The 17,291-nt window shown below is 41.5% G+C and overlaps 1 protein-coding gene across 2 annotated transcripts in view; it reads left to right on the top strand.

Moving 5' to 3' along the window:
- Positions 1-1,225: 1,225 nt before the first annotated feature.
- Positions 1,226-17,291, top strand: part of HACD4 (3-hydroxyacyl-CoA dehydratase 4) — a 35,109-nt gene continuing 19,043 nt past the window's right edge. The window contains exons 1-4 of one of the 2 annotated variants that reach the window (XM_025887873.2): positions 1,414-1,561; positions 2,969-3,072; positions 5,708-5,835; positions 16,360-16,472. In XM_025887873.2, coding sequence (XP_025743658.1) covers positions 1,533-1,561; positions 2,969-3,072; positions 5,708-5,835; positions 16,360-16,472 — 374 coding nt within the window. In that variant the 5' untranslated portion in view covers positions 1,414-1,532. Of the gene's footprint in view, positions 1,562-2,968; positions 3,073-5,707; positions 5,836-16,359; positions 16,473-17,291 lie in introns of both variants that reach the window. The other variant, XM_073880868.1, reaches the window with a different exon arrangement.

The raw sequence follows: 17,291 nt of genomic DNA, 5'->3' as shown, positions 1-17,291 counted from the left end.
CTCGGCCTGAGCATTGGTGACAGGTTAGCCACCAGTGTTTGCTTGTGTATCCGTTTCCCTGCTAGAGCAAATGCCCGCAGAGAGCAAGGACTGTAGAGTTGTCTACACCGTGAGTGTAGGTTGAGGACTCAGGAAATTAAGGCAGCTCCCTGAGAGAGCAGTTTCAGGGAGGTGTTGAGAAGGACAGTCAAAGTGTAGGGTGTGATGAAACAGGAAGATGACAAGAAATAAAAGAAGCATCAGACAGGCAGTTAGGAGAAAAAGAGGGAGAGAGCGAGATCACCAAGAGAAGCGGAAAGAATAAAATGTTTAATTCTAGGGTAGGAGAGATTTGAACATGTTCCCGCACTGTGATGCAGGCCCGTGGAAAGGAGAGGTTGAGGGTGCGAGAAGAGGCACTGGTAATGACGCATGGAGTGATTCTGAGAGGGGCTGGTGCATGCAGGGGAGGGATGAAGCTCTGGCGGGGGTTAGGAGTGGGTGAAAACACTGAGAAATGTAGACCTGAGGGGTGGGCCCTGCGGTGGGAGGTGGTACTGGACTGCTAGGGAGGATCCTATGGCCTAATGAAAACACGGCAGCCGTGGAGTTCTAATACTGCCCTTCATCAGTCGCACGAACTGTGGCAAGTGACTTAACATTTCTTCAAATGTCACAACTTCCCTCTAGGTAAAACGGGCAATACTACCTTCCAGCTCCAATAATCAGGTGTGGTCGACCCGCCTACTTGCAGGTGCTTTCTTGGCTTTCTGTTCGTTTTGGATTTATTTGGGGATGTTTCCCTTAGAGGGCGGAGAAGCTGGAAGGTGGTCTGGATGTAATAAGCAAAGTAGGAGGTGCGTCCTCTCAGCATGAAGGAGACAATAATGCCCTAGGCCTCAGTGATCAGGAGGTTTTCTGAGGGGGTGGCCATAGGATAGGAAGAAAAACACAACGTGAGTAAAAGGTTTTGGAAGCACGTGTGAAGACCCAGGCGAGGGTTAGAGGGCAAGGGTGCCTGATCCTGGAGGGATCAGGACCCATAGCTGAAAAGAAGGGGTTAGGGAAGGTGTGCCGACACACTTCCTTGCTGTGACCGCCTCTCACACGTGAGGGTAATAAGAGAGGCAGGCGCCCACTTGGAGCCCAAGCATCCTTAGGGAGGGCGTGACTGCAAGCCAGCTTTTGGAGGTTAAGGAGGAGGGTCCATTAATTTCCACGCGGCTGCAACGGAGTGTCAGTGCAAAGATGAGGAAGCCCTGGCAGGGGCTTCGTGAACCCGCGGGCGCGCTGCCCAGCCCAGCCTCGCGCACGTGCCGCGCCGGGTCCGGCATTCGTGGTGCGGCGCACTCTCGCCGCGGCTGGAACTTCAGGAACTTGGCTTTCGTCTCCTTCCCAAAGCTCGACCTTAGTTGGGTTTTTTTTTGTAAATTGCTGGGTGGGGAGAGGCCCCGCCTTTCCGGGCCGGGGCTTGGCCGCGGGCCCGCGCTCCCCGGCGGGCGCTCCTTCCCTGACGGCGCTGGAGGGCCCGGCGGCGGCGGCCCACGAAAGCCATGGCGCTGCCCGCCTGGCTGCACCCCAGGTAGGGCGCCCGGCCCGTGGCGGGAGGCGAGGGGTGCGGGGGGTGGGGCTCCGGGGGGGGGGCCCCCCCCCCTCACGCCCGCAGCCAGCTGGGCGGGCTCCCGGCGGCGCGGCGCTGCGCAACCCTGCACCCCGCGCACCCTTGAACTTTCGACAGGCATTAGCTAGTTTTCGGTTCTCTCGCCAATCCTAGGAGGAAGGCTCTGTTATTACCCCCATCTCCAGACGAGGAAATGGGAAGGACAGGCTCCGCTGCCACCCCTTCGTTTTGTGCACGCTCTACCAGTCCTCTTTTCCTTCCCCTTCTGCCCACCACGAGTCCTTTCCTCCACTTTCTCGGACCCGGTGTCGCCCGGTGGGTTTTAGATCTACCAGCTGCAGAAACACTGTCGCATGTGTAGATTCCAGAGCCCAGTTCAGTGGTATCGGGGTGTGGACACCAGAGCCCAGTTCAGTGGACCTGGAGATGTGTATGTTTAACCAACACGCCGGGTGATTCTGATGCAGGTTTAAGGAAGGCCTCCTTCCGCCCACTCCTCTTAGTAGTTCGCATCATGTGTAGGGTGCCTGTCATCAAGCTAGCTATACTGTATCTGCTTCCCGCTTATTTGCCTTCTCAGAGGTTTCACAACTCCGACTAGGAGAAATCCTGGTCTGTACTGGCAGGGCCCCTCCCAACCACCCTTCTGAACCCCCCAGGGCACACTTCAAACAATGCTTTTCCTAACTACCTCCAACTGTGTATCTGTCAATCATCCCTTAGTCATCCACCCCGCAACCCAGTTTTAAACCCAGCTTGACTTCCCTTTTCTGGCCTGAGCCACTAAACTGCTTTCTATGTGTGTCTGGTGACGGAAACGGTCTGCCCTTGCGAATGTAATAGGCAGTGGCGAGGTACTAACCCCTGTCACAGACTGCATTCACAAGGCAGGTGTGGCCAACTACTGAATCATCCACCATTGGGAAATACCACCACTTCTCCCGTCTTGTAACTATAAAGCAGTCATTCTCAGCGTTTGCACCTAGTAGGCTGAGTTGCAGGAACACATTGAGCACGTCAAGCCCTCACCATCGTTTGTTTTTTTTTTTTAATATTCAAAGCCATCTTTGCAATTCTTTAGCCCTTCATGAGAACAAGGTTAGAACTTCCTCAGCTGAAAGTGAATTTTAAAATCGAGCCATATTTGGCTTTAAGCAAACTCAGGATACTCCTTTTAGCAGATAGTGTGTGCTGTGGGCCCTTTCAAAAATCTGATCTGCATTACAGAGGTAACCAAATAAAAGACTCTGATGTGGAATGGTTTTCTCTTGCTCAGGTGGGCCAATAAGTTAGTTAAAAGATGTGTGTGTAATGCCAAAAAAGATTATTATGAAGGAAGTACTTCATGGTATTTTCCTGTATTTATAGGTATAGAAAGAACACCTATCTTTTCATCTATTACTTAATCCAGTTCTGTGGCCACTCATGGATATTTACCAATATGACAGTGCGGTTCTTTTCATTTGGAGAAGGTAAAACTTCAAAAACCGTTTTTGGATTTTTAACTTTCAGTTCTTGTTTTCACCTAGTCCTGCTTATGTTAGTTTTTCAACTTCTGTGAACATCACCTAATATCCTTCACTGCTCTAAAATTTAGTAGCCATATTTTTCAGTAACCTTACTTTTTGCTCATTGCAAAAACCAAAACCTTTTTGGAGAAGGGGCCAGGTGAGATGAAGGACAGGGACTTGACTTCCCTCTGACTAGGCAGTTTGCCCTGAAAACACAGACGTGGCATTGGGGTGGTTCTGCCTCTTCCTTTTTGGTTCTGCAGCAGACTTTCGCAGACTTGGTGGGTTTTGAGGAAATCTGTAAATTCCAGTATAACATTTTGTGCAGAGAACTCAGGAATTAACCAAATTCGTCCCTTGCTTTTTTTTATTCCCCAGGCTTAAGATAACTGGAGACTACCAATAAGTGAAAGACAAACTATATAGACCCCAGGGTTCTCTTTGGTCCCCTTAAGAAGTAATGTGTCCCTAAGTAAATGACAAACCTTAGAGATGACTCACCATCTATATGGGAGTTGGTATTAATGGTTAAAGTCATGTTTCCTCCAGTTTTCTAAAAAGTAAATATTTTAACTAGCATTTCAGTTTTTAAGAAATGAATCACTAAGTGACTGTCAAAATAACATTCTTTTCTTTTTTTTTTTTTTAAAGATTTTATTTATTTATTCATGAGAGACAGAGGAGGAGAGAGAGAGAAGCAGGCTCCCAAGGAGCAGGGAGCCCGATGCGGGACTCAATCCCAGGACCCCGGGATCATGACCTGAGCCGAAGGCAGACGCTTAACCATCTGAGCCACCCAGGCGCCCAAAATAACATTCTTTTCATGTTCTATCCCCACATGGGTGTCATCACAGTTTACAACTGTTGGATGACTTGAGAGTTTGAGCAACTGCTAGTTTCAGCTAGAAACAAACACACAGAATATTCCCGGGAAAAGTCATGCTGTGCTCATCAATTCAGAACAGATACTTCTGTATCATAAGGAAATTAATCTAATTCCGAGGTACCATAACTATTTCAGGTTGCTTTTTATTACTGCGAATCTGCAGTTAAATTCTTGCACTCAGCAACCTCCAAAGATACAATCTAAGGCTTGAATTTCAACTATGAATGTTGGGAGTCTTCAAGCAGAGGAAAACATGAGTGATGAGAAAACTTCCCTGCATGTTTATAGGAAAAAAACCGACACTTCTAGGCCTTGAAAGTTAGCTGAGGCTTTGTGGGCATATTACAAGTCATTCACACCAAGAGTTACAAGCAATGAACTCTTTCTTATCCTGCCTGGCCTTTCCAGTGGGAAAAATTGCTTTAGTCAGCAGTGTGTTTATTTCTTAATTATTATCCTACTGTTATAATTGGAGAAGCCTCTTATTAAAGCAACACAACCATTCGTATGGAAAGCAGACTGAAAACAACTAAGTGGGAGTTCAGTACAATTCCTGAGTCAATGTATAAATTAAGTAGCTTAGTAGCAATCTCATCACCTGAAGAGTAACGCCTGCTACCTTCCCCATCACAGAGCTACGTAACTGGTAATGCTCTGTTGTAGCAAGTGCAGGGCAGTGGATGAGAGCGCCTCGGGAACCCTCTGTGAAATGGGGATGATGCTAATAGTGCTCACCTGCTAGAGCTGTTGAGAAGAGAAACCCTTAGTGCTCCATAAATTATCATCATGTGGATGATCCCTGGGCAGGAAAGACAGCCAAGTCTTCCGTAGATGTTTCTTAACATGGTGGGATTTCATTTTAAAATTTAAACCAACAGATTTATCCTATTTAGAGGAATAGTTGTTTCTCTCCTATTTCAGTTCTTTTCCAAATGCAGTGTGGGCTCTCTGCAATGCAATCTCCAGAAGTTCCCACCAAAGGCCCAGGTTCTAACCAAGGTCTAGAAGGCACTAACCAAGTATGTGTAAGACACAAATAAGATGTTATTAAACATGACATCATTATAATGTCCTTTCCATAAAGCTTCTCTAGAATCATATTTTTCTCATCTTTGTCATTGTCTTGTCAAAAAGGTGTGAGCACGCCAGCTTCTTTAATAAGCTTATCTCCAACCTGTTTACAGTTGATAGAGTCTAGATTCTACTGGGTTACTTTTGTGCGGGAATTGCTTTATAACATATATGGGGAATTATATATGGAGAGTAAATACTATACCTTTGGCCATGGGCCGCCTTTTTCAAATTTTTACTTTTTTAGAAGAGGAGCAATTAAGATAGACTACAATATGAAGTGCTTTCTTTGGTTGCAGAGTATTCTTTTTTTTTTTTTTTTAAGATTTTATTTGTTAGCATGAGAGGTGGGAGGGTCAGAGGGAGAAGCAGACTCCCCGCCAAGCAGGGAGCCCGATGCGGGACTCGATCCCGGGACTCCAGGATCATGACCTGAGCTGAAGGCAGTCACTCAGCCAACTGAGCCACCCAGGCGCCGGGTTGCATAGTATTCTTAATAATTTAGTAGCTGTTAGGAAATTTCTCACATGTACAATGAAAAAAGTAAATAATCACAATTTTTATTTCAAAGTGCTGCATAGACTTGGGTTGTGACCTAATTTTTACTTACTGTATCTATTTTTAATTCCCTGGATGCAGGTTCCATGGTTGACACGTTTTATGCTATTGGTCTTGTGATGCGCCTTTGCCAGTCCATTTCCCTCCTGGAGTTGCTGCATATCTATGTTGGCATTGAACCAAACCATCTCTTTCCTAGGTTTCTGCAGGTAGGTTTTGTTTTGTTTTTAACAATATCATTGGGGGTGCCTGGGTGGTGCTGCCAGTTAAGCAGCCAACTCTTGGTTTTGGCTCAGGTTGTGATCTCAGGGTCATGAGATTGAGCCCCGCCTCGGGCTCCACTACCAGCACAGAGTCTGCTTGGGTTTCTCTCTCCCTCTTCCTCTGCCCCTCCCACTTATGTGCATTCTCTGTCTCTCTCAAATAAATAAATCTTTAAAAAAAACACACAGGGCGCCTGGGTGGCTCAGATGGCTGGGCGTCTGCCTTCGGCTCAGGTCGTGATCCCAGGGTCCTGGGATCGAGCCCCGCATCGGGCTCCCTGCTCCTTGGGAGCCTGCTTCTCCCTCTGCCTCTCTCTCTCTCATTCTGTCTCTCATGAATCAATAAATAAAATCTTAAAAAAAAAACACACACACACACACATGATATTATTGACTGTGTTCTCTATGCTGTACTTTTCATTCCTGTGACTTATTCTGTAACTGAACATTGGTACCTCTTAATCTCCTTTGTCTATTTCGCCCATCCCCCCAATCACCACTCCTCTTGCAACCATCAGTTCCCTGTATTAAGGAGTCTGTTTGGGGCCTTTATTATTATTATTTTTTTGGTTGTTTGTTCATTTATTTTTTAGGTGCTACAAATAAGTCAAATTATGTGGTCTTTGTCTTTCTAACTCATTTCACTTAGCACAGTACCCTCTAGCTCCATCCATGTTCTTGTAAATGGCAAGATCTCATTCTTTTTTCATGGTTGAGTATTACTGTGTGTGTGTGTGTGTGTGTGTGTGTGTGTGTGTGTGTGTGTACGTACGTACGTGTACACACCACATCTTCTTTATCCATTCATCTGTGGATGGACACTTGGGCTGTTTTCATAACTTGGCTATTAGAAATAATGCGGCAGTAAACATGGGTACATATGTTTTCAAATTAGTGTTTTTGTTTTCTGTGGGTAAATACGCAGTAGTGGTGGTGTTACTGGATTATATGGTATTTCTGTTTTTAATTTTTTAAGTAAATTGCATACTGTTTTCTCCAGTGGCTGCATTAATTTACATTCCCACCAACAGTTGCCTTTTCTCTACATCCTTGCCAACACTTGTTTCTTGTCTCTGATTCTAGACACTTCCAGGTATGAGGTGGTATCTCGTTGTGGTTTTGATTTGCATTTCCCTGATGATGAGTGATGTTGAGCACCTTTTCATGTGCCTGCTGGCCATCTGTGTGTTTTCTTTGAAAAAATATTCACTTCTGCCCATTTTTTAATTGGATTGTTTGTTTTTCTCGTGTTGTGTGTTTCATATATATTTGGATATTAACCCCTTATCAGATACTTCTCATTCAAATATCTTCTCCCGTTCGCTAGGTAGCCTTTTTGTTTTGTTGATGGTTTCATTTGCTGTGCAAAAGCTTTTTATTTTGGTGTCGTCCCAATGGTTTAATTTTGCTTTTGTTTCTTTTGCCTGCGGAGACATATGCATAAATATGTTGCTAAGGCTGATGTCCAAGAGATTACTGCCTGTGTTTTCTTTTTTTTTTTTTTAAGATTTTATTTATTTATTTGAGAGAGAGAGAGAATGAGAGATAGAAAGCACGAGAGGGAAGAGGGACAGAGGGAGAAGCAGACTCCCTGCTGAGCAGGGAGCCCGATGTGGGACTCGACCCCGGGACTCCAGGATCATGACCTGAGCCAAAGGCAGTCGCTTAACCAACTGAGCCACCCAGGCGCCCCTGCCTGTGTTTTCTTTTAGGAGTTTCACGGTTTTAGGTCTCACATTTAGGTCTTTAATCCATTTTGAGTTTATTTTTGTGTATGGTGTAAGAAAGTGGTCCAGTTTTTTTCTTTGACATGTAGCTGTCCCATTTTCTCAACACGATTTGTTGAAGAGACTGTCTTTTCCCCATTGGATTTTATTACCTCCTTTGTTGAAGAGTAATTGACCATATAATCATGGGTTTATTTCTGGGCTCTATTCTGTTCCTTTGATCTCTGTGTCTGTTTTTGGGCCACTACCATACTGTTTTGGTTACTTCAGCTTTGTCGTGTATCTTGAAATCTGGGATTGTAATACCTCCACTGTGTGGCTCTCTCTCAAGACTACTTTGTCTATTCAAGGTCTTTTGTGGTTCCATACCAATTTTAAGATTATTTGTTCTACTTCTGTGAAAATGTGGTGTTTTTGTAGGTTTTGCATTGAGTCTGTAGTCTGCTTTGGATAGTATGGACATTTTAATGATAATTCTTCCATGAGCATGGTTCTGCAAGTAGGTTTTAATCACATTACCCGTATTATAGTTAGCAGTTGAAAAGCAAAGCCCTGAAAACTTGCAACTCAAGTCACTAATAAGAGTTCTATGAAAAAATGACCTCATTCCAAGACACTGCACAGTTAGACTAGCCAGTTGGAAACATTCAGGGCAATAATGCTGTTGCTGTGGGAAGCACTGAGGTGATCTTCTCTTAAGGGGCAGGTTGCACAGCCGCTTCCCACTCTCGCGGTGCCACTGCTCTAGGCAGTGCAGGATGGAGGAGAGTCAGAGGGTTAGAGTCATTCAGACTTGGGTTTGACACCTGGCTCCACTAGCTGTCGCGGTGGGATCATATCCACAGTCACAGAGCTGTTTTGGGGGAAAGACACCACACAGACTATCTGGCCAAGAGTAGATGGTCCAGGGGCGCCTGGGTGGCTCAGTCGTTAAGCGTCTGCCTTTGGCTCAGGTCACGATCCCAGGGTCCTGGGATCGAGCCCCCCGCATTGGGCTCCCTGCTCTGTGGGAAGCCTGCTTCTCCCTCTGCCTTGCTCCTCCCCCCCCACCCCTGCTCTCTCGTACTCTCTCTCAAATAAATAAAATCTTAAAAAAAAAAAAAAGATGATCCAAAAAAAAAAAGTTTCCTTCACCCATATCCAAAGAACAGAATACTCAGCCATTTCTTGTTCTTTCTGCCACTTTTACTGAATACAAATGGAAAGGAGAGATCATTCATGTTTATCTAATATAGCATCTAATCATAGACTTGGGAATCCTACAGACCTGGATTCAAATCCCAGTTCTAGCTCTTACTAGTTGTATGGATTTATTTTTTTTATTTCAAGTTCTTATTTAAATTCCAGTTAAAGGATACTGTGATATTAATTTCAGGAGTAGAAACTAGTTGTATGAATTTAAACATAGAAATTGTTCTGAACCTCATTTTCTCATGTGGTGTGAAAATAACATCTCATGGAGTAACTGAAAAAATGGGTGGGATTAAGTTCCTAGTGCTTAGTTAGAATACAATATCTGGAAACTATTGCTGTTATTTTAGCTATTACTTGTTTCCTCTCTAGGTCTTTAGCCCTAGATGACCATGTTCCTTTTTTTTTTTTTTTTAATATTTTATTTATTTAAGAGAGAGAGCGAGAGCCCGCATGAATGTGGGGGTGGGGGCAGAGGGGCACAGAGAGAGGGAGAGGGAGAAGCAGACTCCCCAGTGAGCAGGAAGCCTGATGCAGGACTCGATCCCAGGACCCAGAAACCATGACCTGAGGCAAGGCAGACACTTAACTGACTGAGCCACCCAGGCGCCCCACCATATTTCTTTTTAAAGGCAGGTTGAAGGAGGGTGAGAAATTCATGGGTGGAGATTCAGTACAGGAAATCACTGCTGGTAAGGCAAGAGAAAAAAAGTGGTATTTTCCGTACAAAGAAAGGTTAGGTGACTATATGAACATGTGTTTAAAATCTACAGAAAAAGGGATTTCTGTGAGGATAACTTTATTTGCAAAATCGGAAAAATGGAAATAAATAAATTTGACAAATTTGCATTGTGAAAATAATCTGTCAGAATCTGATTGTATTGCTGGGATCTAGCAAAGTAGGACATAAATGTACGCCTTAAATTTTTGTTGACTAAAGTGACACAGATTCTTGTATTAACATTTGTTTAAAATACCATGAAAGTTTAAAGATGGAAATAGCGGGGCGCCTGGGTGGCTCAGTTGGTTAAGCAACTGCCTTGGGCTCAGGTCATGATCTCAGGGTCCTGGGATCGAGTCCCGCATCGGGCTCCCTGCTCAGCAGGGAGTCTGCTTCTCCCTCTGACCCTCTCCCCTCTTGTGCTCTCTCTCTCTCTCTCTCTCTCAAAAAAATAAAATATTAAAAAAAAATAAAGATGGAAATAGCAATATAATCCTAAGGAGCCTCTTAAGAACTCAGCATTACAAGTTTATGGGAGATTTTAAATTTTACTTGTTAAATAAAAATAGAGAAATAGTATTCATTAGGATGAAGACATTTTAAGTCTTGAAATATCAAATGTAAAATAAAAATCAGGATAATATTTAGAGTCTGAACTCCTAATAACAGACTAGCCAGCTAGCCAAGACCTAGATGGACTTCCCTTAAGTGTATTTCCTTTTTTTTTTTTTAAAGATTTTATTTATTTATTTGACAGAGACACAGCGAGAGAGGGAACACAAGCAGGGGGAGTGGGAGAGGGAGAAGCAGGCTTCCCGCGGAGCAGGGAGCCCAATGCGGGACTCGATCCCAGGACCCTGGGTACGATCATGACCTGAGCCGAAGGCAGATGCTTAACGACTGAGCCACCCAGGATCACTATTAATGTAATGGTTTATAGAACTATGATCACTGTAATCAAACTATATCCTGGTTTGGTAATTTAAGATAATAATGGCAAATGTACATTGAATCTTTTTATTCAAAGTGAGTTTATAGTGTCTACTGTTAATGGGGCTCAAGTGATTTTTAAGTCTTTTTTGTTGGCAGGGATAACAAGGGAATTCACCACATCAGGGAAGATGGCTACCATTTTCAACCTGGCTACTGTTAATTTCTTCTGTGATTGTTTGGCTTCCTTTTTTTTTTTTTTTTTCTTCTCCTCTGAAATTTTATCTGTTCTCTATTTGTGTTAACTCATTTACTGTCTTTTCTATAGTTTTCCTGAAGGACCTGGTGTTGGAAAGAGTTTTGAAAACCTATATCATCATGTTCAAAATTTCATTTTCTGCCTCCTTCCTTTGAGTTCTGCTGACTTTTAGAAGAATTCCCTCATTATGAGATGACTGTGAGGCCTCTGTTTTAAAATAACCAAACAAAACTCTAAGGTTGTGTAACCATTCTTGGTTTTCCTGTTTCCCCATTTTTTAAGTGAAGAAACCGTAGTTAAGAATGTGGTTAAGCTACTCAGCAATCACAGCTGACTGCATACAGTATCCTGAAAAAGGCACGGTGCCCAGCTGCTTTCAGTGGGCCAAGACACATGTCTGCGTATTTGTGATGGTATTTTGCCATTACCTTTGTGAGTCTAAGGCATGACTGAATTCTCGTTTTGGAAACTGGTCTTCCAAAGTATCAAGATAAGTAATTCCAAAAAGCAATAGGAAAATGTAGCTAGTTGAGCCATGTATCAAATGGTTGTGGTATGTGTACAGGAGGTCTGTTTGTTTTCTCTGTTCTGTGCATTTTTAGATGTTTTATACATCTTTATTTTGACAGGGAAAAGCCATTATGAATTTCTGAAATTATACACAATTGACAGACTAAAATAATTTAACACAATAAAAAATTTTTATGTATTTTCAAAACATACAGTATACAATAAAATACAATAATAATCAATTTAGGGACGCCTGGGTGGCTCAGTTGTTAAGCGTCTGCCTTCAGTTCAGGTCATGATCCCAGGGTCCTGGGATCGAGCCCCACATCGGGCTCCCTGCTCGGTGGGAAGCCTGCTTCTCCCTCTCCCACTCCCCCTGCTTGTGTTCCCTCTCTCGCTGTGTCTCTCTCTTCAAATAAATAAATCTTTAAAAATAATAATAATGTTATGTATTCTTTTAAATATACTTTGGGGGAAAAGGGCAAAACTGTAACAAATAGTTGCTTATAGACATCCATTTTTGGAAATAATTACATATCCATTAAAGTCATATAAAGAAATATAGTAAATATTCTGGGGTTTTTTTTTCAAGATTTTACTTATTTGTTTGACAGAGACAGCGAGAGAGAACACAAGCAGGGTAAGCAGGAGAGGGAGAAGCAGGCTCCCCACCAAGCAGGGAACCTGACATGGGGCTCGATCCCAGGACCCTGGGATCATGACCTGAGCTGAAGGCAGATGCTTAATGAGTGAGCCACCCAGGCGCCCCAATAAATTTTCTGTGTTTTAATTTATAAAATGGGAAAGTAATTTAGGTCCCAAACAAACATAACTATTATAAGACATGATAATATAAGTGAAAACTACACATCTTTCCTCTCCAACCCCTTCCTCCCAAAAGAGCTTACATAATTTAGCTTGGTAAAAAAAGTTGAATTGGGAAATTCATATATTTCAATAGATGTAATCAAAACAACTATGGGCGCCTGGGTGGCTCAGTTGGTTAAGCGACTGCCTTCGGCTCAAGGTCATGATCCTGGAGTCCCGGGATCGAGTCCCGCATCAGGCTCCCTGCTCAGTGGGGAGTCTGCTTCTCCCTCTGACCCTCTTCCCTCTCTCGTGCTCTCTATCTCTCATTCTCTCCCTCTCAAATAAATAAATAAAATCTTTAAAAAAAAAAACTAGGTTTTTATTTTCTATTTTATTTATTTTTAAACAACTTGGTTTTTATAGTGTGGAAACACTGCCAACTCTGAAATACTGACTTTGAAGGACTTTGTTCTAACTTTGTGCAGAAGCCTGAGAAAGAGGTTTTTATTGACAAAAGCCTTAGGTTGTCTTAACTCCAGGAGACAGGAAAATATCCACAAAACTAGCCTTTGGATCAGGACATTAGATCGCTGTACACTTAGGAAACCCTCCGAGTAATCCCATTTACCCCTTCACCTTTTGAGAAATGCTTTAAATTCAAAGACTTCATATAGAACAGTTAAAGTGGCTTAATTTTGCATTCATCCTTTGCATTGCAAGAAACACTGCCACACATGTGTTAATTTTACAAAACTTGAAAAATCTGTAAATCGACACACTAGGAATTACTACCCCCAGATTACTGTGCCCACAAAAACTTTCATTTGTGAACCCAAATTGCAAAAACCATTTTTATATTTATGAATATCACCTATTTCTGCTAAGGGCAAGCAGGGATCTTGCCAAAAATAACTCCAAAGATTTTTCACAATCCTAGATTCTGAGAACAAATAGAAAATACCAAGGGTGTTCTTAATGTAAACTGTTTTAGGAAAACAGCCAAGTTTCACCCTGATTTCTTTTTAGCTGTGAAGCAGGTGCCTCTTTGCATTGCTAGATTAAATAATTGGGTTTTCCATACAGCCATATGGGTTTTCCAGTTTTGAGTTGAAAACAGGTTTGCATTGTGAGAGATAAAACTGTACTGGGGATTGTCAAGCCGACGTTCTCAGTGTTGAAGCCTCCTGGGAATGAATGACACAATTCGCTCTGTAGGTAAGATTTTAGAATTTTCCTGTTTGTTTTTTGTATTTGATCCATGGAGTTCTTCAGTGTGATCGTTATAAAACTATATTTATAGTATAATTTTAAAGATGCTGAGACTAACCTTTTTTATTCAGTGATAGTCTTAATGATCTATAGAAAAATATGTTTTCCTGTAAATATACTAATCACTACATTATGTTTATTTTATTAGTAATAACGTAGATTTATTTAGGGATTTTTATGTGCCAAATAGTTTTCTACGTTCTTCATGTGCACTAACTTATTTAATCTTCAAATCTTCAATCATAACTTTATCCTTTATAATTTACTATATAATGCTAATGCTGATTATTATCTGCAGTATAATTAGCCCAAAAGCTAAATGAATTACCCAAAGCCACATAAATTGTGAATGGTGGAGTGAAAGTTTGGATTTAGGCGATTTGTCTTGAACTCTCAACTATTCTAAATTTGCTTACTGTATACCTCACGAAGTAGGATGTAAATACCCTGAGGGCTGGAATGTGGTCTTGTTCATAGCTACATCTCCCAGGACCCAGAACAGTGCACTCAATAAATATCTACTGAATGATGAATAAACAAAAAATACATAAATAGAAATAAGTAAATGATTATGTCTTACAGAAGAAAATAATCGGTGATTTTGCACATATTAAGGATATGTTTTTAAAGTTCTCAACAAAAGTTCATAGGATTGAAATAATTTTGGTTATAAGTCTTTGAGGCTAAAACTAATTTTTATTTTTTTAAATGAAGTACAATTAGCATATAGTGTTATAGTTCAGGTCTACAACATGATTCAACAATTCTATACATTACTCAGTGTTCATCACAATAAGTATACTCTTAATCCCGTTTATTTTACCCATCGCCCCACCCACATCCCCTTGTGCAACCATCAGTTTGTTCTCTGTATTTGAGTCTGTTGTTTTGTTTCTTTTTGCTTGTTCATTTGTTTCTTAAATTCCACATATGAGTGAAATCATATAGTATTTGTCTTTCTCTTTGACTTATTTCACTTAGCATTGTACCCGCTAGGTCCATTCATGCTGTTGCAAATGGCAAGATCTCATTTTCTTATGGTTGAGTAATATTCAGTCAAATGTGGAATTTAAGAAACAAGAAGATGAACATAGAAGGAAAGGAAAAATAAGATAAAAACGGAGAGGGAGTTGGGGCACCTGGGTGGCTCAGTGGGTTAAGCGGCTGACTTTGGCTCAGGTCATGATCTCGGAATCCTGGGATCGAATTCTGCATCAGCCTCCCCACTGAGCAGGCAGTCAGCTGCTTCCGCTCCTTCTGCCCCTCTCCCCCTTCTGCACTCTCAAGTAAATAAATACAATAGTTTTAAAAAATAAATTTTAAAAAAGGGAGGCAAACCATAAGAGACTCTTAGCTATAGGAAACAAACAATTTGGGTTGCTTCCTTATCTTGGCTATTGTAAATAATGCTTCAATAAACATAGGGGTGTATGTATCTTTTTAAATTAGTGTTTTTCTTTTCTTGGGGTAAATATCTAGTAGTGGAATTACTGGGTCATATGGTAATTTGATTTTTGTGCTGCTAAAATCTTTTATCTGAAGGCTGCCCGCTGTCACGCAAGCTTGGATCGTTTGGTAATTTTAATTGAGGTTAAGTATACTTCATTATGTAAATATAATTAAATCAAGAAACTGGGGCATTTTAAAGAAAGACTGACAGAATCAGTACAGCTATGTAAATGGCTTCTATAGATTGACTAAGGTTTGAATCATATCTGATTCCCTTAGCCAAGCAAAGATCCTCTTGACTCACTGCTCTGGTCATACATGCTGGTAGAACTCATACACATGCATATCTGATCATGTGGCCCAGTTTTAGCAAATCTGGGATTTCTCTGCACTAGATGATTTTCCAGGATTAACAACCTATGATTCTAAGTCACAGATTGTTCCATTCTTTCTCCTTGATCTGCCTTAAAAATAAAGATCTGCCTATTGAAAAATATAAAGCAGTCCTCCCCTTTCCTTTATTACTAATATGCTCCCTCAGTCTCAAGTACATTTTCCTTTGACCATTGAGAACAAAGTAGAATGTTTTGTTAAAAAAAAAACAAAACAAAAGCCCACTGTACAGGGAAATTAATATAAGAAGGCACATTATATTTAGGTTGGGAAAGAAAAACTTATTTTTTGAGGTCAGTAATTGGAGCTAAGCCATAAGTGTATGAATTCTCAATGATTTGCAAATGCTTACTGACTTGTAAAAAAATGTGTATGTCAAATTCTTTTCATTTTCCACTGGCTTATAAAGGTTAGGATTATATTCTCTTTCCCCTCCATCCACCCTCTAAAAAAAAAAAAAAAAAGCTACAATAGCTTCCCTGTTAGATGAGATCGAAATTTCTTGGCCTATCATTCAAAACCCTTTATAACCCAGCCCCCACCACGTTTTCGATTTTATCTATGTATTCCCTTTTCTGTACCTTCCCCCAACTCTAGCCTCCAGGGGTTCTCCTTACTTCCTAATACACCTGCATTTTCACACCTCTGCCTGTTTGCTTCGCGTGCTCACCTGACCTAGGATGTCCTTTTTCCTATTCAGTCTACTTGACAAACCCCTGATCCAGCTGAGGTGTTGCCTGTCTTAATAAATCTCTCTGCATCCTTTCCCCAGACAGGTATGTCCCTCACCTGTGCTCCCATTCAGAGCACTTCAAATGACAGCATTATTCACACTGTGTGCGAATTCTACCCCCACATTCTCCTACCACTATATATATTACCTTGGCATCTGATACATAGTGGACATTCAATAAAAGCTTGCCAAAGTGAATAAAAAACATGGGTGCATATATCGCAGGAGGAGAAATATCCTGATTAGATAAAATATTTTCTTTTCATTCATGATATATAATTTGGAGAATACAAAAAACACCAAGGAGGAAATGAAATTGACTTGTAACCCTACTCCCTGAGAGACCATGTTAACAGTTTAGTATACCTATTTCCAGTTAAAGCATACTTTGAAGAGGAACGCTGGTTTCTAAAATTAGAAAATTACCTACATGCTTAACAGATGATCCTAATTCTTGACTTTGCTGTTTCTTTGTTAGCTCACAGAGAGAATAATCATCCTCTTTGTGGTGATCACCAGTCAAGAGGAAGTCCAAGAGAAATATGTGGTGTGTGTTTTATTCATCTTTTGGAATCTATTGGATATGGTTAGGTAAGGAGGCAAAATAATCTCTTAAAGCCAAGTTGCTTTTCTACTAGTAATAGCTGCCTACATTTGGTTACCTTGCATGAGAAAAACATAACCCCTTTGCAAATTATTTTATCTTGATATGGAAATGTATTCTTAGTGCTTTCCATAATGGGCATATCGGAGGTAATGCAAACCTCCCGTGGTATTACAAGAGCAAATCGGTGCATTCAGTTTTCCAGCATAAGACTTGGCATAGCACCAATTTGGGATAAACCTCACAGCTGCTTGCTAATGAAAGGCATTCCGTGAAATTGCTCTGGTACATGTTACTCTAACAAGCAAAGCAAGACTTCTATTATGTCATAGTTAGGATTTACCAAGTTGGTTTCTGTGAATTCCAGAGTACTTTAAATATAGGGCCTCATCACTCTGGGGAAGAACACACCTCCACATACATTTATTCTGTATTTTTTATTGAAGTATAATTAACTTACAATGTTTTATTAGTTTCAGGTATATGACATACTGATTGGACAGTTTAGTGTGTGCGTTTTTTTTTAAGATTTTATTTATTTGACAGAGCAAGCACAAGCAGGGGGAGCAGCAGAGGGAGAGGGAGAAGCAGGCTCCTCACTGAGCAGGGAGCTCGATGTGGGGCTCGATCCTAGGACCCTGGGATCATGACCTGAGCCGAAGGCAGATGCTTAACCGACTGAGCCACCCAGGCGCCCCAATTGGACAGTTCTCTATAATCAGTGCCGACCACGATAAGTGCGGTCACCATCTGTTACCATACAACAGTATTACAATATTTTTGATTATATTCCCTATGCTGTACTT

This window comes from Callorhinus ursinus, unplaced genomic scaffold, assembly GCF_003265705.2.
Source record: "Callorhinus ursinus isolate GAN/ISIS: 27379988/994484 unplaced genomic scaffold, GSC_fseal_2.0 scaffold39, whole genome shotgun sequence".
In the NCBI taxonomy this organism is placed as follows: Eukaryota; Metazoa; Chordata; class Mammalia; order Carnivora; family Otariidae; genus Callorhinus; species Callorhinus ursinus.
Note: the sequence above shows the minus strand (reverse complement) of the source record. Positions and strands in the feature narration are given on the sequence as shown.